We start from the raw sequence: 21840 nt of genomic DNA on the forward strand, positions 1-21840 counted from the left end.
TTGGTAAAGATTTTGGATAATGTTGGATATGGAATTGATCGAAAAATGGCCTTCCAAGGTAAGGCCATCCTTAAAAAAAATGTTTGTTTGGAATTGCCGCGTGGAGGTCTCTGGACCCAGGAGGGAGAGAGAGAGAGAATGGTGTTTTTTTTTCAAACTTGCAGTTCAACTAATTAAAAATTGGTAAAAAAAATAAAAATAAAATAAAAATCTCCATATTTTTTTTGGCTGAGGAATACCCACGCTGATAAAATTTTATCAGCAAAAAATAAAGATTGGCGGGAGGTCTAACGGTTACGCATATAAAATTCTTTGAAGAATACTGGCAGTATTGCCTTAAAACTACAAAAACATACAAACAAAATTTAAAAACTCAATCAAATTGTTTTTTTAAACAGCATTGAAATAGGCAACAAGACAGTTTGGCAACTCTGGTACGATCATTTGCATCGGGATTGGTATGCTTAAAACATCGTATCCAACTCAAGAAGTGAGCAGACGATCGAAGATGTAAGGTAAGTTTATTTAATTATGAGTTTGGAAGCCATGTGAACAGGAGAGTTTTAACTTTTTCCTTCTAATATGGATATGTTATACAGCGAATCGGCTATAATATTCCCCGAGTTTCTGCTTCCACCACTTTTTTGCTGAATATTTCGATAACAACATAGACCAATCCACACTTTACAAAAGTTATCTCCCTCCATCTTTGGGGAAAAAGCCATATATTTCTCACAGTAGCCTTTGTAGTTTAGAGGATTGTAACTTCGTCATTTGACATTAGAAATCGGTTTCCTTTGTGAATTTTGATTGCCCCAAGTTGGGGCAAACCACACATCAAAGGAATAAATTAAATCCTAAGAGATTTCTTCACAGGACGCCCAAATATTTGGTTGCATAAAGAAGGGAAAAGTTGTTTTTTCCCTTTTGACCTTTGGGTTGACCCCGCAAAGGGGAACAACTTTTGCAAGGTGTGGATTGGACTATAGTGTCAAGATGTTATTATTGCAACCACTGTTTCGGTAAAATCCACATAAAATTATACTATAAATGGTAGACCATTGTCTAGAGAGTACATGTATATAACCACTTTGGTTTTTGTTTGTGTTTCACCTGACAGGTGAGATATTTACCTTTGAAAATTTAATATCCCAGACCCTTAGGAAAATGATAATTTCCAGGAGTAGGCTAACGATTCTCCTATAAAAATAATGAAAAATTGACTATATAATATAGAATGTAGGAGAATGGTTTTTCCTGCAGGAATTTAATTCAGACAGGTAGATTTCCTATAGAAAATTGAGATTTCTTATCGGGTTTTATCAAATCATTTCGGAATTGCAATTTCTAAAGGAAGTTCTTGTATACCGATAGGAAATTCAAATTTCCCGTAGGAATATTGTTTTTTCTGTGGGAAAAATTATTTTTCTGTAGGAATTTATTTTTGAAAGGTAAATATCTCACCGGACAGGTCATCTTCGCAAGCCAAGGGTTTTTCGGTCCACTTTGTTCCCCATAAACCCATATATAGATCTCTGACCATACCACCCCGGGGCCTCACTGGCAGGATGGGGAGCGAAGTGGACCGAAAACCCTTAACTTGCGAAGATGCTGACAGGTGAGATACAATGATAAAAAAGGTGGTTATAAACTCTTTGAGCAATGGCTTATCATATGACTTATTTGTATTTTTCCATATATACGCAGCTTATACGGGTGAAAAAATGCCACCTTGGCACTGGCATAATTATCCGACACAGTGTTTAATCAAAAATACAAATAATCTATTTTATTGGCAAAAACAAATGCGGGTTGTCTATTTCTGCAATGTCGCTACCTTCATATTCCACATGAATCATCAAAGAAAGCGTTTTATTGTTAAATATTTCACATTCACATGAGACTGTAGAAAAAAGTCCTTCAGATTTCATAAAGCAACCAAAAATCCTCTAAGGGGGATTTTGCATTGCAGAAGACATGAGAGTACCCAGATGAAGACGTTGAAAAATTGTGCGAGGTGTCCCGAGCACTTCCGAATGAAATTTGTTTTCGTTCAGGTTAATTTCTCCAGGTAAATATAGATGAAGTGCCAAAGAAGAAACCTTGGATTGTTTTCCTTTGTATTGACTTTGATTGTAATTCTTTGACAGGTATGCGTATTCTCATAAAAATTCGTTAAAAAGTGACGGAATCAGTATCCTGGGACATACTATTATAGTGCATACACTCAACAAAACTTCTAAGTATCTACCCTGATAAATAGAATAATATGAAAATTACGAAGTAAAATGATGTGGAAATTTTAAATATTTCGTAACTGATATGTCTTTTCATCAATATCACAGATGAAATAACAACGGCAATTGGAATCAATTGGAACGAAACGTCAAAACATTATTTTGGTGTTTTTCTGTGCGTGCTTAATATGACTGGCAATTTTTTGTAATAGTTTATCACATGGTCAAAAGGTTCATTGAAAAAACAGCCAGAGCCATTGGAATATTGGTGTCTGCATTGTTTCTACAACAGATTGTACCTTACCTACTTTAAGTTTGCGGTTTATTTTGTCCTCGACATTGTTTTAAATATTAAGCAATCTGAAGGAAGCGTCATTGTTATGTAATTTTTTTCTTCAATAAGTATGACGTGTTTGAATGAGAGTTGTTGACACTCAGGTGTGGCACATGTGTCAAAGGTTGAACTCAGCAATTAAAGCATATGGGTATCGTCCGAACGTTAAACATATGTGTCTCAAAGGATCTGTGATAGTACAAATAGTACTGACCAAAATAATAATGTGGAAGAGATGGAGCGATTCCATTAATACTAACACTGAGTAATATCCTTTGCAATTTACAACAGTCAAAGGAAAAATTTTCAAAGTGGTTGATAAAAAAGAAAGAATTCATGCATTGAAAAATCTGCTCGTAACATTTTGTTTTAGTACACATTGTAATGCACGTAATAAGATCGCCTGTCTATTTCATTGCTGGCCATTCAACTACGGCTCTTTGAAATCAACAAGATTTGTCTGGCTTTTGAGCTAAGACCACGTAATTGGTGCATATTTCAATTGAAACCAGTATCATTTTTAACTTGTTTCAAACGCTTTGAGTGAACCAAATGATCTCTATTGATATATCTTGTAGAAAAATGAATATTAATAGTTTTACATAGCAGCAATATTTATGTGGTGTTAAAAGCCAATTTTGCCATGAGTTTGCAGAATACCCTAATATGTGAGATTTGCCAGAAAAAATTTGTCTGCACTGTTTACTAGAGAATAAAGACATTCATGCAAATGCAGATGAGTCCAAAGATTATCGTCTTCGAATTCCAAAAACAAATCCAGTAGGTATGCGAGTGCAATGATAGCCATTTTTCTAAACTAACTTTCCATTTAGTGCTAAGCGTTCAAACCATCGAACTGGTTTCAGACAGATATGAAACTATTATCAAACCATAAACCTAAACTCGAACTAGTTTTTTTTATCAATAAATTCACCCACTGAGTGAATACTAAGAACTTTGGTTCAGTGTAGTAAAGCTACGTTGGGACAGAGTTCTGATGTCTGAACTTTTTTGTTTCCTTGAAATATAAACTGCACCAAGCCCAATTTAAGGTGGAATGCCACACTGTAATTTTATTTAATGGATCATTTCTGAAACAATATTTTGTTGTTTAAAAATGATATATGCTCTTCATTATTTTATTCGAAATCTTTTATATTTTTAATTAGAAAGTGAAAAATCTTTGTTTTGATTGCAAGTAACATACTGTAGAGTTAGTTGCAGGTCTGTAGCTCCCGGTCTGAAAAAAATCGGATGGACAACCTGGGAGCTACAGTGCCTCCCATTGTAAGAACCTGCAATTTACGGCGCACAAAATTTGCCCTAGTTTTGGACTTATAAACCTTATTTTCACACAAATTCTGCGGAAAAAATTAGTACTATTAAATTCTTCAGTCAATTCACTTCTGATATCGGTACTTTACTTGCCTCGAACTTTCTATTAATCACGCTAACCGACCTCAGAAATTGAAGTATGTTAAGACTACGTCGAGATCTAGAGTCGCCATTTTTACATATAAACAAACTGCACCACTTCACTTTACGGGGCTGATGAATAGCAGAGGCAAGTAAACTGTTCATATCTGTAGTAAAATGTTCGAGGAATTTTTTTGAAATTAAATATTTGTATAGAAATGTGTTCAGAAATAAGATTAATCAGTCCAAATCTATCGCAATATTTTGTGCGCCGTAAATTGCAGATTTTTACTATTGGAGGCACTGTAGCTCCCAGGTTGTCCATCCGAATATTTCCAGACCGGGAGCTACAGATCTTCAGCTAACTGTAGAGTTTGATGTGAATAAATGCATGATATTTATTTACAATAAATCATGTTCAGTGTTTTATTGTTGTAGAAGTTAAACTATAGTTTGAAATGTCTCGATAGGCAGATTAAGAACCCCAAAGTGAGAAATCTCTATTTCGTTTTTTTTTTGTTTTTTTTATCTCAGTTGTTGCCCAGTCGGTAAGCACTTGTGTACAGCAGGCTGGCGTTGTTCCTTCCTTGCATCGAGATCGAGGCAAAAAAAAATTGCTTGATAACTAACAAATATTTTTACTGTAACAATTTTATAGAATGGGCCAATCTGATCACTTTATTATTTAAAAAATATGAATATGAAAACCTGGCTGTTTCACGAGGTAAATTTTTAGTTTTGTGCAATAATTGTACATGATATGTCAATACGTAACATGTCTCTCCGCAAGAACTATACTGGATCTAAAATAAGATCAAGTGTAAGGAAAGTGTAAAAAAAAAAAATTCAAAATTTTCTTGATTGGTGACCAAATTTTAGTGCTTGCATGTAGATGAGACGGTCTATGATTTAATGGAATAACGGATTCAAGGTGACATATATACCAGCTTTTGTCAATTTTCTTGAAATAGTTGAAATGGTTTACATGAAGTCTTATTATGTCCTTAACTTTAAGCGCAAAATAAATTACACTCAACGTATCTATTGACCTAAATAAGTAAACAGTATACCTATTCAGTGTAACAATAATATATCATTGACTTCAGCTAAGAAGATAAAAACCTCTAGCTTTCTCTCTTTTAAACGCGTGGTTTCCACCCCCACATGTAAGTCCCAAGCTGACAAGAAACAACCATAACACGTCAAACTGAGAAGAAACACAAGAAAACTGGTATTTTGTTTTCATAAATTTATTCAATTAAAAGTAACAATATGAAACCGTAAAACATGTTTTCTAAATGGATGTACGAATACATCATCTGCTCTATTTAAACAAATTTCGGAATGGGAACCTTCGTTTAAGCGACTCACTTACATATGGCACTTTGATACAACACAATGATGTGGAAACTTAAAATACACATTTACACATAACTTTTTTATCGATGAATCTCTGAATGTACATTAAACTACTTAATTATCAAAGTTTTACATTTATGTGCAAATCATACATGTACGATTGTGTCAAAAGTATGAGATATTTGACGAAATATAAAATACTTGCAAGCATTAACATTCGACATGGATAGCTAGAAAAGAATAAATTGTTATGTTCAGGGTTCAATGCAGGAAAAAAAAAATCCAAAAATCAGCGAAAGTAATATGAATTTTTAAATACAAAAATAAATACATTAAATTGAAAATCTGTGTTCAATGAAATAGTTTAATGCAATACAACAGTTATCTGTTCTCTGGAATCAAGACAACGGACACTGATTTGACAACATATAAAACCTTGTTTAATGATTGATAGCATGATGAGAGTGAACTCTGTTAAAACTAAATATGCCATTTTGTGTGTTATTATGCTGAAAATAAGCAGAAAAATACTGAAACGTTTAGTATTTCATAGTTAACACATGTTATTATAGAAATAATATATATTAATGGAATGATTGCCATGCAAATTACAATACATGATGATAAAATAATATCAAATATTACAATATCTAAACAATGAAATTGATAATTCAATAAGTTTAAAGTGACTCTGATCACAAGAACTCAAATAAAACTCTGAACAACATTTACAAAATTTCAGTATAATACACGTTACGAGATCACAAACTACATGAGGAAAAAGGGAGTAGATGGTTTTCACATTAAACTACCGAGAAAAAAGGGAGATGTACCGATATAAATTTACACTTAAATGCATTGTTCCTTTTAAAAGCACATCTGGTAACAACAACATCACGGACAACATTTTCCATGAAGAACAACTTTGAGTAAAAAATTCTGAAAAAAAGTTTCTACATTGTATTTTTATTCTATGGACAAAGAGGCTTCATGATGGACATAAAAAGAACTCTGAGCACTATGAAATGCAGATATGCAAATAGATAAAAACTTTTTTCATAAAGAAATATAATAATAAATACATAAGACTTCAAAAGAAATCATAGAACACACAACTGTATCACCTACAATAAAGTAAAGGAGTTTTGTAACATCAACCGATCACTACATTAAAATGGCAGTTCATTGGACAAAAAGATGTCCTCTATCATGTGAGGAGCTGGGGCAACTTCAGTTGTGTCCATTTTAAGTAACTCCATTCGTTGAATCCCCTGGCGGCTAAGAGTTCTCAGTTCAGCGACTTTTCCCAGTATGGAGGAGAAGTAGTTGGGCTTCTTTTGTGCCTCGCTGTTATAAACACAGTGGTCTCGCAGACTGTCGATGATTTTCATCTGGACCTCTTCCATCTTGGCTTGATTTTTCAATCCGTGTCTCACTACAAATTATATGAATCTGTTATTATTTATGCAGGACTTTGTATAAAAGAAGTAAAAAAACTGGTGTATTATCAAGTTGATATAGGGAAGGATGTGTTCATAATACTTACAAGTTACGAGTGTAAGGGCTTCCATGCAGGATAGTGCCGAGATGTCCAAGGACATTCTATATAGCGACGTGCTGAAGTCAGCGATGGAATTAATCCAATCTCCAAAGATTTCTTCACACTGTTTTCGATGAAGAACTGTGCCATCTTCAAAGATGACATTGTCAGTATTTCCCTGCATCCTGCAAACAAAACATGTCAAGATTAAAATAAATCCTTTGATAAATCTGCTTTAATTTCAAAACTTGGCCAATTTGTATAACAGTAATTAACTGTAGTTGCGTTGATAGTTTGTTAACTATACCTGTAAGATAGCCTCAGCACAAAGAGCTCAAGAGACGCAGATTTAAAAAGTAAATTCTGATCTTCTTGGCAGATATCAGAAAAACCGGGAATTTTGGTAGACCAAGCCTTGATGATGTTGACAGACGAAGTTATGAGGTCATAAAACATTTGTGTCGTCTTCTCATTGCATCCCTCGCTTTTTGTGCAAGGCACTTCATACTAAAACCAATGGAGAAGAAAATGTAACGTCTGCATGTATGAACAAGCATTTAATACAAATAGCATCATTTATTATAAAGATTAATAGAACTAATTTTCTTGGCATTCTTTAATAAATTATGCAATTTGCTAAAAAGATTTGATACACTTTAAAGCGGTTATTTGCTGGAAAACCTCAGGTAACATACCTTTGAGTAACAATGACTTGATTTATCAGGACTAGAATCTAGATGTGCTCGCACTAGCAATGTAATGAGACTGACTGGAGGAGATGGAGAGGATTCCTGGGGGCTCTTTGGTTTTGAAGGAAGTCTACCTCGACGTCCTTTAAGACTGTCCGTGCGAACAACTATTGATGGAATAAATTGCATACTGTTTATAAAGATGTACATTATATCAATTTCGAAATAAATGATTTTACAAGTTTTAGTCTCTTTTTCTTAGTAATTATGAACACGATATATTTACTTGTTCAATAGTTAACACAACTTCAAAGAAACTTACCTTCTTTCACCATTCCCACGGATAAACATTTCTGAAATCTACAGAATTGACACCGGTTTCGCCTGCGCTTATCGACTGGACAATTTTTGTCAGCTAAGCAAACGTACTTTGCGTTTTTCTGAACAGTTCTCTGAAGAAAAAAAAAACCCAAACCAAAATATTAAATGAACAATCAAGCAATTTGTTTATTAATAAGAAAAGGAATTTTTTTAGAACTTCAAACAATTTTTTTTCGAAAAATACCTTGAAGAATCCCTTGCAGCCCTCGCAGGTTCTGACTCCATAGTGTTGGCAGGCGGCATTGTCGCCACACACGGCACAAAGCATGCCCTCGCGCTGTGGTGCCTCATGACCACTGCTAGGAGACGATCTTGCTGAGACAGATGTGGGTGATGTGGTAGTGGGGGATCCCATGTGATATTTCAATCTATAGGAAAACATAACAATTTATTATGCATGTATATCTTAAATATTCGATGCATTGCCGAAATTGGTGAAATTGCATGTTTGTTTAAGTATAATGATTTATATTTACCCATCGTTAGTTCTTGGTGGTGGAAGTGTGAGATTTAGTTGCCCATGGTGAGACATTTGCCTCTGGATTTGTAGAGAACTGTGGTCCACTCCGTATGAGTTGCGATATGGAACATCACGGCAGGGATAGCATATATCAGACTGAGGTAAGTTATTCCCGGGGAACGGAGGGTGACTGTCGTAGTTGTGGAATGTAGTATCTCCGCGGGAACAAAGATTTGGATTGCCAGTGTAGGCTTGTATTGAGGAATATGCGGCCACTTTTTTGTCCAAATTTGTATAATCCGTATGACTCTCTGGGAATATATTTTGATGGGGTGAAAACAAACCGGAGCGCACAAAAGGCTTCGTGCTTTGATTGAGTAATTGTTGTTGATAGTGAGAATCCATAGCAGGGAAACTCTGGAAAGTGCCTTCGTAGGCAAACACCGGTTCTTCGACTTTTTGATGCGAAACAGTACTGCATCTTGTATTCTCTCCAAAAGGAACTGAAGGTTTCATCTGTTGCTTGTCCATTAAAGAAGTATCATAAGTAAATGGAGATTCAAACATTCCATGAGAGTTTTGTTGGAATTCGCAAGAGCCACTGCTGTACTGGCTTGCCATTGTCATAGATGTTGCCTCTTCGCTTTGAAAAAAATTGTCTGCAAAGTCTGGAATATTGTTTCCAATATTCGGGGAATGGAACATGCCCGGTGCCTGAGTTCCGCAAGAGGGATATATACAACTAGGATCCGACTGAAATCCTGTCCCAGGGTTGTAAGAGGACTGTAAATTAAAAAAAAATTAAAATTAAAATTAAATTGCATTGTAGAAAAAAGTTGAAGTTTGCTTCAATAACAATTTATCTTTTTAAAAGATGATGATAATTTTATTTTTATTTTTTCAATATAAAATACCTGTGATTGCAAAAGCAGCATTGGGGATGTCTTTTGATCTTCAGGTTTCTGCGTCGAGAGACTAAGATCAACTGAGGTCGACTGGTTATCAGCTAAAATAAAAATATTAATAAATATTTACTATTCATCCTTAACACCAGAAGATTTGTTTCTGCGTCCGTTTGCGTTCGCGTCCAGGACCAAACTAAAGTAACTGAACGACGTGACTCGATATATACACATTTCAATGAAAATGTCTATCTTAATTATTGAAATCTATGTTTTGTTATTCAGTTGTCTATTTCACGCTTTGCGGACGCTCCAGCAGACGATTTATTGGCCTCCTACTTGGAATGTAATATCAAAAGTAACAGCCCAAATCTCAGCAATTAACACTGTCGCTATGTTTCTTACATTCGTCCCGCCTTAAAATCTAAATCTTAACCACACATCAAGTTTCTCGAAGATGGTTGGAATATTTAGTGTTTGAAACAGAAAAACTAATTAGAGTAAAACAAGTTGGGTAATATGTCATATGCCTACAAGAAAAAAAACTTAGAAAAAGAAAGAAATGTGTTTGTACTCCCTGCAATGGCGAAAGTCCTACATAATTCCCATAAACAAGCATTCATTGATGATATCATTAGGTGCGGATTTTTTCCCCACTTTAAATCTGTCAACAGTTAGTCGAACTCAATTTGGAAAAATCACATGGTTAATCGGTGTTATATGAGGGTTAGGGTAAATATCTCGGCGTCTGGGTCAAATTAGGTCTGTTATTAATGGTGTTTCAAAAAGGAAACATCGCTTTCCATTAAACTGAGGTTACTTTATTATTTGCCTTAAAGATGTCTTGCGCAACAACAACCAAACACAACATATTGAGAATGTTGAATAATTCTTTATCACACTGTATTGTCTGATGATGAAACAGAACATACTTTCATTTCGGACAGGCATTTCTTGTAATATCAGAATGACGTCAGGATGCAAAAGCCGAAACTTCTTTACTTTTGATAAAAGTGACATAGTACAGATACCATTAGCTGATCGTAGGCAAATCCAAACTGCAGCAATGTTTGCTTTCTTAAATTCTTACTTTTGATCTTTTCCATTTTATATTTTATTTTGTTAATGTTTATCTACATCTAACCGTGAAAATATATTTAATTTGTATATCACCTTGTACTTTTGAAATGAAGTATTTTAAATCAGTTTTGCAAAAATGGCATTAGTTTTTACATTAATTACTTTCAATTTGTTAAGTCTACAAAATGTTCCTATCATTAGTAACAGACTTACCAAACACTGACAGTTGAAATCAATTGTTTAACCGCATTTTCTTGTAAATTTTACTGACATGAAATGCCGGATCTGTTAATTAACATATTGTACTTTTTCCTCTAACTTACACAACCTCGTCGAAACCAAGGTGAAATTGTAGTTTGACTGAGATTTTTATGAAAGTGAAGTATCGTGTGTGTCTAACAGCTGTTTGTATTACCCCCCTTTCTGTGTGACCGCGACAGTCCTTCCGTATACATGTATCAATCATTCCTTACAAACAAATTGTATTCAGTATATCTGTATTCGATATATTGGTTCAGTGCATTACTTTATTGTTTATTTATCAATTATGTTTAAATCAATTCTAAAATTGAAATAAATATAAAGAAATTTGATTAATTTAAAAAAAAAATAATAATAATAAAGAAGATCACTTTTACATGTTATAATAATGGAGCTAGAGCATTTGTATGCAGTAAAAATATACGCCAAGACAATGTATCTGTTCTGTTTAAAAAATGAAACATTTCAGTAACGTCCTTATCCTTACCTGTGTTAATTTTGAAACGTACTTGTAGAAAAATTATTTGGATGTACCTTAAATATATAGCATACACATGTTATTATAAACATGTCCTATCTTTAATATAAAGTCTTTGTTATTATATAATATAATAGCAAAAGTTGTCTTGTTTCTATCGAAAGCACCACACAAAGCAAACTAAGGCAGTAACTTTCATTTCTTGTACATGTTAAAATTTCCCTTAATATTTCCCCTAACCATTTAAGTCCATAGATAAAGTTTGTAAAAATGTTCACACTGGTCAACCCTACATCACTTTGAGCATTGGTTTTAGTCAAAGGTATTTTGTTTAGATATTTTAATTTTTTTCCATTGTAAATGAACAGGCAAAAATTTCTTCGACATTTAATTATGTTTAAAATGATTGCAAGTTAATAGAAAAGTCCTTAAAAATATATTCCATGTCAAAACATTTAGAAGTTTGCAAACTTGATATACTAAAAGTAAATAAATAAATGTTGCTTACCTTCCAATTTGTTTAAATCCGTATCCTGATGCTGCAAAAATGCTTGTTTTGAAGAATCATAAAATTCAATATTAAACGCCAGATTGCATTAAAATGTTCCAGTCCAAGTAAATCTCTGTGCTATATTCCATGCATGTTACACCATCTCAACTAGACTTCAACATCGAGTAATAGTTTGCCATCACGTGTATATATTTCAACATCATCGAATATGTCTATGAGAATACGCGTGACGTCACACAGCATCACGGTTTACGTCACCCTATTTGAATGTACATTCCTAGTAATTGTTCAAGTTGTAACGGACTTTTTGATTGGTGGATTTCGTGAAACCCGCATGGCAGATTTCATGGTCGTGTCGTCAATCTAGACTGCACTACTAAATCTAAACGTCAATATTGCGGCTGACGCAGATATTCTCAAAGCAGAGTAAAAATAGATCAAAACATATATAAAACTTCGACAAAACCTCGATCTGACCATGTTGGGGGTTTCTACAAGGGCATAGAAAATCAATGAACTTGCATTACGCTAGTTAGTGCAAACACGACATCAAATCTAGGATTAGGAAACTAATAATAGATATAAGATAATTTTAGAAAGGACGCTTTCTGTATTTTCTCATTGATTTTTCTCTATTGTGACATAAATACCCATATATGGCCAGATTGTGGTAAATACGAGGGCCGTTTGTGCATACGTTATCTTATTTAAGGTTGCGAATGTGGGTCAGTGATTCTTCATCCCAGCAAAGCAAGCTTCTTTCTGCGCTATCAAACATGTCGAAGATTTATTCAGAATTCACTGCTTTTAAGCAGTCATAATATGCATATATAAAAACACCAAAACTCCAGTAAATTTCAGAGCAGCACAGGATATTACAAATTACAATAATAGGAAAATGACCGAAATGGCTCGACAGTGGTGGTATTATATTTCTAGATAATATCACAACAGATTAGGAAAATTGGCAGAATCATGCTAGGGGAATAGGCTCACCCTATCTCTCTAATTGATTAATTCAAGTAATAATGGGAGGATGTTAAAATCATAGATTGAGACACCCCTTCGTTTCTCGGAATGCTTCGTGTTAGCGATCAAAATGTGTTTTCCTTATCCACTCTTATTATCTGCAGATGCTTTGTTTATAAGAAAACACAATCCAGATTTAAGAGGCATTTCCCCCGTCTTGGAACAGGACAGAATAAGCAGTGTATAGTGTGAAAGTTACCTCTGTGTATGCAAGAAAGGGGTGATTAAGTAAATGCAATTTACAAATATTGATGTGCTGCTTCTCTCTCTCTCTCTTCTCTCTCTCTCTCTCTCTCTCTCTCTCTCTCTCTCTCTCTCTCTCTCTTTTCACACTTCAAATCTTTAATTTGACGAGTGAAGGGTAAATAATCATGCATCCATAAGTCTCAAATAGCGTGACAGAATTAAATTCAATGTCAGATTTTTAATTGATTTTATTGTGTGATCCAAAATTTAAATAGTTTATCACTCAATATGATCGCTATGATTTATATAAAAATAATTTTAATGTATTTTTTTGGGGTAAAAAAATAGGCTAAACATTCGCGCATACATGGTTTAAAAGTACCTTTTCAATTGCGTAAGTGAAGAAAATCAATACTTGGGTTTATATACCCTGCGTCATCAAAATGAAAGCGGCAAATCAATATATTGATAGTAAAAAGATACTGACAGTAAAGATTCCATTCAAAGGAAAAACTTATTCATACTAGATCATGAAATGGGGGAAACAATTTCACATCTACCCTTCTCATGTGTCTGTAATTTTTACGTCATGATAGGGGTGAACAGTTTGAAAATATTTTGTTTTGCGTGACTTCGTTTGAATTTTTCGTCAACAGAAAATGTTCTCGCCGAAAAGATTGTACTATATAAAAATATTCAGGACCCGAAGAAATTTAGATGTGAAATTTGATAAGCAGTTTTAAATCGCCGCAGTGTACAAAGTTATGGCTTTAAATGTATTCGATTAAGATATCGCAGTGTTAAATTAACATAAATTTCTAAAACCTACGAGCAGCTCTAATTTTTTCATAAAACATTGTGAGTTTCCCTTATCTCTATTACGCCTAATAGTACTTTCAAAATAATGACAGGACCCTTAAAGTATAGGCAGTATCTGATCAAGGAAGAATAAAGTAGGATTCAAAGTCAAGATAAGTTTTGTTCAGAGTTCAGAATTCATTTTGATAGTAAGGATCGGTCGGGTTTTATTGTCTTTTGTCAAGTGTTTATTAAACGCACATTGTGTGCGATATAGAACTCTCCTTTCTGTTCAGATTAATTATTTTCAATTCATTTAACATTTATTTCATTAAATTTGAAAGAATTAAATCAGCCGGCAACTTTTATAAAATATTGGGTGCTCCCTCCAGTTACAAGGTAAATTCCCTTATTTTTAGTTACTTTGATGACAAATTGAAAATAAAGTGTGTCTTCAAATGCATTTAATTAATTTGTCGACCTCAAGAGGTCAAATAAGATAGAAGATATGTAACAAGTTCGGTGATTGGATAACTCTCTAGCCTTGGAAAAGGAATAACAAATGACATGTAAATTGATGACTTTTACAAAAATAATACATATACATCTTCTTCTGTAGAAATTCAATTAAAAAATAAGATATCTTTGATACAATTAAATCGTTTATCAACAAAATTGTAACTGAGGGGGTAGGAAAAGTTGAAGCTATGAATTCATACCATTTCAGCTGTGTACAACCAAAGCAACATTATTTATTAATAAACATAGCCATCAACTTCATTATCTATCAAGCGAGACTTAAGTAAAAACGCTGGATGGTTTGTTTCTTAGAAATATGTCCATAGTCATTTTATTGCCTTGATAAATTCTTTGTTTAAAAAAAATTACTTAAGCTCGTTGAAGCATTTTCACTCTCAACATGCCTTTGAAACAAATTCTACTTTAGATTTATATTGCTTATGTATTAAAGAATACTGTTTAAACAAACATGTGACTTTGATTCATCTAAAATGACCAGACGGCGCTTCATAAACTCTAATTTTGATTTTGGGGGAGAACTATAATGAATTGATCGAGACATTAGTACGTGTTTTTCAAAGAATAAGATCAATCATGGAATTGTTTTTAAAATTTCGCAACATTTGGGAAAAACAATGCTTAAATTCTTTAAGCACAAGGAAGAGGAACTACAATGCCTAATGATTTGTCATTTTAATTAAGTAAATTTATTTAATACCAGGAAATTACATAAGAGCGAAAACAACCCCCAGATCAGTGTTAAATTGTTAAAAAGAGATTTAAATAAAATATGCAAAGTCTACCTGTGAGCACTACGTAAAACGCCCACCGTTTAGTGCTATGCCACTCATTCATGAAAATTGATCGGCCACTATTTTTTCACAGGTGAATGTAGTGTGCTGCGTGTATTTTAATTATTTCGTCATTCCGAAATTGTTGTTAAAGTACCCAATCGGAAATGAATAGTTTATTTACACTTTTTTGCGTAAATCAAGAGCTATTTACAAGATGTAGATTGAGGCAATGCATAGATTCAAAGCAGATTAATGGTATTCAGGTGGAAAGATTCGCTGGTGGCACTTTACGTCTGAAAATAAGGTTATCATGCAAGCAACCGTAGAATTCGCGTTCTGTGTGAAAAAGTCAATGCTATTGATCTCCATCAAAAGACTATTGTAATTGATGTAACACAGCTCGTTATAAAAGAACTTTGGTCGAATACCCAAGATAGTTCTGAATATGTTAACCTAGAGGAGCAGTTATTTCTGAATCGCAAAATTCGATATAAGATGCACTTGCTATCCTTTGAGCTCTAATTTAGACTTTCCCAAATAATTTTAGCCTAGAGACCCTTATAAAACTTTAAGCATATCTTTATTTATACAGTCTCCTTTATATTTAGGAATCTATGGATCAGTAGAAAGGTTAATGGAATTTCCCGTATAGAAATGTAATACAAATAGTTCAGGACTGGGGATGCCATTCATGATCTAAGAAAATGATCCACAAGATATCTATTCAGCCATTGAGCAACTTTTACTTCTTTTAAAATGGAGAGCAGAAAGTTATATTAAACGGATATTAATTATAAACTACTTCCAAATAATAAATAAAATAATAAACATTTCTAAAGATTTAGTGTATTTGTCTGTCTATAAAGTTAAAAACATATTTAGCACAAATATATACTGTATATTATGTGAAACTTAAAAAAATTGTTAATCACACAATTTCATAAATTTCAGACAGGTAGGTTACCGGTATAACATTTAAAATATTGGCAACAGAAAAAAAAACTGTAATGAAATTAGGAAATTTATCGCGCGTATTGTTTATGTAGAAATTATTTTTTGAGATGGAAAGATGCCATTAAAGTAAATCACATAATTCATTCAAATTCATTACATTAGATGGTGATAGCTACTTCCAAAATATTGGCAATGTCACTACATTTCGATCCAACATTCAAGGACTTTGATGGCGCGGAGGAGAAAATTTAAGCCGTGTCAAATTTATCAATGTCTGATCTGCCTATCGCTAAAAATTGTAGCGACAACAAATGCTATATTGTACTTCTATGGATAGAATTGCAAGTAGAAACGAACTCACCACATTTGAATCCATAGTCAAGACACGGCAATTTGGGTATAAGGATTAAATCTGATCTTTGAACATGCTGAAGACGTAACAATATCCAGACGCCCACAGCTGTACTCACAATTTCCTTATTTCAAGGACAGCAAAGGTGAAAAGGTGTTCTATTTTATAACTTTCTAATGTATATCTAATTACATCTTTTGATTTTTTATTATAAAGGCCTTTGTCAATATATAGTTATAGATATGCATAATGCTGACCTCGTTACAGACACGAACAATGGGGTCATTTGTGATATATCTATGGATATAGTCTTTGTCTGTCAAAATTGCTCTATACAATGTCCTCAAGAAAACAATCGAGACTTGTCCATCCCAAAATTAAAGTTCAGAATTTTTTGCTTGTTCTACTCAGCTGTTGCTGGTTGGATGGTGCGAAAGAAAGAAGACTTGATTGTATTTTGAAATATCGTTCTTTGCAGTCCCAGAAGTATTCTGTTCTTTGAAGGTAATCTAAATGTGTTACATTTGTCTCTAAGGTAGGTTTTCAGCGTTTTCTTTACATAATTTCTTTTTCAATATATTGAACGATTTTCAATCACACATATTACTTGCTGTAAGGCGGCCACTAAACAGGTCCAAATCTAAAATTGAAAACTTATTTTGTAAACTATGTTCCATTCATTATTTGCAAGTCCTGTGCTCTGTTGTCCAACATTTGAAATTAATATTTTTTTCAATCTGACCTCTTGTTTGCATTTGAATTAAAGTATTTTTAGGTTTGGCTTTTGGCTTTTTAATTATTAGGACTTATTTTCAAATTTCAAATTTATGTGATTACCCGTGATGCAAATCGAATGGATCTGTTGTATGTTTTGAAAATAAAAATATTATACGGAGTTTTTTTTTTTTTAGATAAAAAATGCATTGAGAGTTGTATCTTATAACATATTTAATGTTCATTCGAAATTGTCTTGCATTTGCACAACTGTAAACAATCATTGTGGTACCAAATATATAATCTACAAATCTAATATGGTCCCAAATATTTAATCTACAAATCTAATATGGTCCAAATATATAATCTACAAATCTAATATGGTCATTCACCCTGCTCACTGAAACCAAGATGATAATTCCCACTGAGTGTTCTCCGAATCTTCCATCGAGGAAAGAAATTCAAACAAAATCACATTTTCTTTATATGAACGATATCCTCACAAAACACCCACGTGGAGTTACTGTTAATTCATGACGCCGAAGAGACAACACCTTTAATCCATCCATTTTTATTTGTTTGGGGGAAAATCACAAAATTTGCACATTGTATGCTCGCATTTGAAAATAAAACAATATCCTTCTCTGCAACAATACCCGTTATATATTGTGCAACGATCGGAGCCTGGTATGCTTAACTTGTAATTTTGACATTTTGTTTAATGTCAGCAAAAGGTTGCATCCAAATGCTAACAAACCCCTAATTACCATATTGGATGAGGGTGTTCTGTGACATTTTGTAAGAAGAGATAGAGGGTCCTGCTATGTGCGATCCAAATTGTGTTTTTCATCTTTGGTCATTATGCAGATGTAAGCATTTGAATACCTGAAAATAGAGTGAAGTTCATTTCAACACACTTCATTAAGGTAATATACATTTTTTTAGTCAAAATATTCATATGTTGATAATTGCTGAGTTCACTAAACTTTGTAAAAAAAAAAATTATAAATGGAAAACCTTATATAAAATTAATTTATTTATTCTAGAGAGACTAAGAAAAGAGAAAAATGTGTAAATATCTATCAATTCATGACAAAGTCACACGTTAAATTCTGTTCGAATTTCCCGCCATTGTATTTCATCTGGCGTTGTTATCTATTTGAATTTCACAAGTACTGTCCAGTTCAGTGTAAAACAAACATTCATCGTCGCAAGACATCAATGAATGGACATGACCTACGACAATTTTAAATCTAGAACACATGAACTAAATTTAAAGATAAGAATTTTTATGTACCAACCTGTAGGTGACAACTCTCTCCCCAAAGAATCCATCCTCTTTCGGATGCTGCAAATTAAATTTTAAAGTCATTCTTTGCATCAAAATCTTTCATAAATATTTAATTGTTTGCGGCGGCTAAGAAAAGTTCCTTATATATACATTTTGAAGTTATTTTCTAGTGACTGAGATTGCTCACGCACTTTGCTCACTGACGCAGAAGATTACGTTCGTGTAGCCAATAGCGAAGGCAAAAATCAATTGAGTTTTACGTCGGACGGATCGATTTTGCAAACTGCATACGTTTTTTTTTCTTGCAGCATTCAAAAATTGCCCATCGTTTACTTCCAAAGCCATCGATTGTCATCTATATTTAATTACATATGACGTCAGGGATCCTCTCATAATAGGAGAATGTGACGTCAAACTTGGGGATTACCTCGTAGGGAATGCACTATTTTCTAATTATAGCCACTATAAAAGACAATCGTGTATCATCACATTAAAGGACAGATTTTCGTGTTTTCCTCTAGCTTTATGTGTTAATTTAATGATTTTATAGCTTATCTACTCTTTATCAATGCATTTGCAGATGCCTTTTCGGAAGCTTTATAATGTAACTCTAATTTATACACCCCCTTTTCTTGACAACTATTTTACGACTCGTGCAAATCCCACTGGTGAACTAGCACTGTGCAGTTATCTACCTTGGGTTTCTCTACAGAAAAGCTTTTTTTCTGGAAGTTGAACGGCAATTTTATCATTATTTTTAAAAAAGTAATTTTTAGGGGGAAAATGAAATTTGTAATATGATTCTAACAAGCTTATTGATTTATCACGTCAATAAATATCTGTCAAATAATAAGAAAAAAATTATGTTGCTCTGCGCTATTTGTACAAATGTTTTGATATTTATATATATATAATATCATTTTTATTAGATAAGAAATATCAAATTGTTTGTGAAAAGATAAGGCCGTGAAATTTGGAGACTTCCAGGTAACTACACATTCATATACACTCGATTCTAAATAGCTGACACTTCATACCGACAGTCACAATGTGACAAAATTTGACAAGGAAACGCAGGTGTGTCAGGGCTAGTGCTGATTAATGCTGATTGTTGAACACCACATTATATCCTTTGTTGGCAGTTTTAGCAGAATTTAGGTGATTTTTTGCTAAAAAAGTCGAAATTTTTCAAATTTTTATTTCAGAATTTTAAATTTTACCTCCTATGTATATTTTATCAAATATATGGAATTGATAATAGATACATGTACTCCATTCAATTTGTGAAATAAAAAAACCCAAAAAAACCCCGAACAAATCCTTGCCTTGTGAATTGCAGTACCTTGATTGATTTTCATATACACACGCTAGGTAACTATTTGTAATTTTTTAATGTACGTATACTTACCATCTATAAATTGTCATCTATTTTTCGAATTAAAGGTGTTTGCAAAAAGTTAGTTTTTTCTAAATATAATAAATATGATGCATTGCAATATCCATTTATGAACTGTGTAAGTCTTTTCATAACATAAGTTATATTAACTCTCTCTCTCTCTCTCTCTCTCTCCCTCTCTCTCTCTCTCTCTCTCTCTCTCTCTCTCTCTCTCTCTCTCTCTCTCTCAAAAAACAAATTGATGAAGTTAAAAGTAACATGATTACAAGATTAAGTGGATATAACTTTAATTTGTGGTTTCGGCACCCCTGCACTTTATATCCACAATAAAGTGTTAAGTCACGGTAGAGGGGAATATTTCATATTTGTGTATTATACATTGTATTGGCAACTTTTCATCGCTAGTTAAAACGCCAACCTTGATCAATTATTACTATTTTGCATATAATTTACGAGATCGACGTGATCTATAGAATTTTTATTTACTTTTCTGCAAAATGCACTCCGCTATGCATGGTTATTTGCACTGTATTAAGCTTCAAACGAACGCAGACTGGAAAATATTTCTTATTCCTGACAAGATAGTACAATGCTATAAATATTGATTGATTATAGATACTTGAAAATTGTTGAAAGTGAATACCATTGTGTATTTGTCGTCTAGGTCAAGATGAAAAGGTGCATTATTAGAAAATTACTTTTAAACGTATTTTTTCAATATTAAAGGTAATGAATATGTATATTAATATTGCTTCTTTTTGTTAAATATGTATCGTAAAAATTTGTACACCTCTTTAATTGAAAGGATGAATTTATATGGAGATGTATCGTGTACGCATTTTTCTTCTGTTTCCTAATTCTGTTTAACTGAGAAAAATAAAAAGAAAAAGAAAAGAGTGTTCCGTCATTTTAAACAAATGATGAGATAAGAAATTTGCATATATTGGAATTCAACCTAATTTGATATAACTTACTGTGTGCCATTGCTTTACATAATTGTCTCGGATCGGCTTTCCAGAAAATGTAAAGTTATTTGCCGCGCATTAGAAATATTTGCATTTAATTTATATCGGCGTAAGTTTTGATGTCCCTGAGTTCTTTGCTAAATCATACTAAGAAGGTGTTTTTGGTGTACTTTAGAATATTGAAAATTGTTTATATACGGTGTCTACTGACTTACGGAAAAACATTATTTGACATGTATAATTACAGCATGTTCAAACTTAATGCTATATGTACTAATATATAGTTGCTCGTAATAAGATGTGATCCTTGCTTTTCCTTTACAGTTCTAAATGACTGTAGAGCAATACAGTGCTTCCTAGAAATAAATATAAAAACTTAAGTTTACTTGTATGGTCATGGAAATTTTTTATTGTACATTTTTGATTATGAGTTAATTAAATGTGTCTATGATAAAATAATTAAACACGCATAGAAAATTTTAGAATGCATAGATTTCGTCGCAATATACCACATTTGGAAAATATATTTGTTTACGAATTTAACTTATTTAAAAACGTTTTACAATGTGCGGGTTTTTTTTTTTCAAAGTACATGTATGTTTTCACAATGATCTATTTTGTGAAATCGCTGCAACGTTTAAATTGGACGCTGATTTTTATTGCATTTAAGATTGGATAGTGAGGATTTGATATGACGCAACTACTCTTTCAAATTCTGTTCGTATGTTTATAGGACAAATTATTCTGCTAGCATATTGGTAGGATAGCTTTTTCTTCTAGTAGATCTAGTTTTATAAATGTATAAAATTCTTCTAGAATATAGATAGGACAGGTAATCCTGCTCGTATATAGACAAGACAGGTAATCCTCGAAAGCACACTTAACCCACATATATAAATCATACGCTCATGTTTGATGAATTTGATTTGATTAAAGATGTCTTATACATCATATACTTGTATTTGTTTCACCTAGTTTCAGTGTAATTGAGTGCTTCTCATGCAAAGTTTGCACAAAATAAGAAGTGAAGTTATTAATTGTTCTGGACGCTTTCGCGAGTTGGATACTCTGTGATTTTCACCGATTGTCCAATACTCTAAATAAATAAAACGTTGTCCTTCCCAATCTTGAACTTCTCACTCGAGGTGCATAAATGTTTATTCCTGTACTTCTTGAACCAATATTTTGGCAATC

At 33.0% G+C, this 21840-nt stretch overlaps 1 protein-coding gene and 2 long non-coding RNA genes across 3 annotated transcripts; 1 reads left to right on the forward strand and 2 right to left on the reverse strand.

Moving 5' to 3' along the window:
• Positions 1 to 464: 464 nt before the first annotated feature.
• Positions 465 to 7737, forward strand: LOC128192903 (uncharacterized). Its single transcript, XR_008244572.1, has 3 exons — positions 465 to 515; positions 7266 to 7429; positions 7611 to 7737. It is a non-coding gene; the product is annotated as an uncharacterized LOC128192903 (long non-coding RNA).
• On the reverse strand, positions 5222 to 12726 carry LOC128192900 (probable nuclear hormone receptor HR38). The gene is made up of 9 exons (XM_052865950.1): positions 11646 to 12726; positions 9331 to 9422; positions 8433 to 9199; positions 8141 to 8324; positions 7898 to 8027; positions 7582 to 7742; positions 7194 to 7393; positions 6893 to 7071; positions 5222 to 6781 (listed from the first exon to the last, which is right to left on the reverse strand). The coding sequence occupies exons 2-9, from the start codon at positions 9349 to 9351 to the stop codon at positions 6516 to 6518; spliced, it is 1908 nt and encodes a 635-aa protein (XP_052721910.1). The 5' UTR covers positions 9352 to 9422; positions 11646 to 12726; the 3' UTR covers positions 5222 to 6515.
• Positions 12727 to 17210: 4484 nt separating this feature from the next.
• LOC128192902 (uncharacterized) lies at positions 17211 to 19591 on the reverse strand. The gene is made up of 2 exons (XR_008244571.1): positions 18296 to 19591; positions 17211 to 17879 (listed from the first exon to the last, which is right to left on the reverse strand). It is a non-coding gene; the product is annotated as an uncharacterized LOC128192902 (long non-coding RNA).
• Positions 19592 to 21840: the final 2249 nt, after the last annotated feature.

Source organism: Crassostrea angulata, chromosome 7 (genome assembly GCF_025612915.1).
Source record: "Crassostrea angulata isolate pt1a10 chromosome 7, ASM2561291v2, whole genome shotgun sequence".
Lineage (NCBI taxonomy): Eukaryota > Metazoa > Mollusca > Bivalvia > Ostreida > Ostreidae > Magallana > Magallana angulata.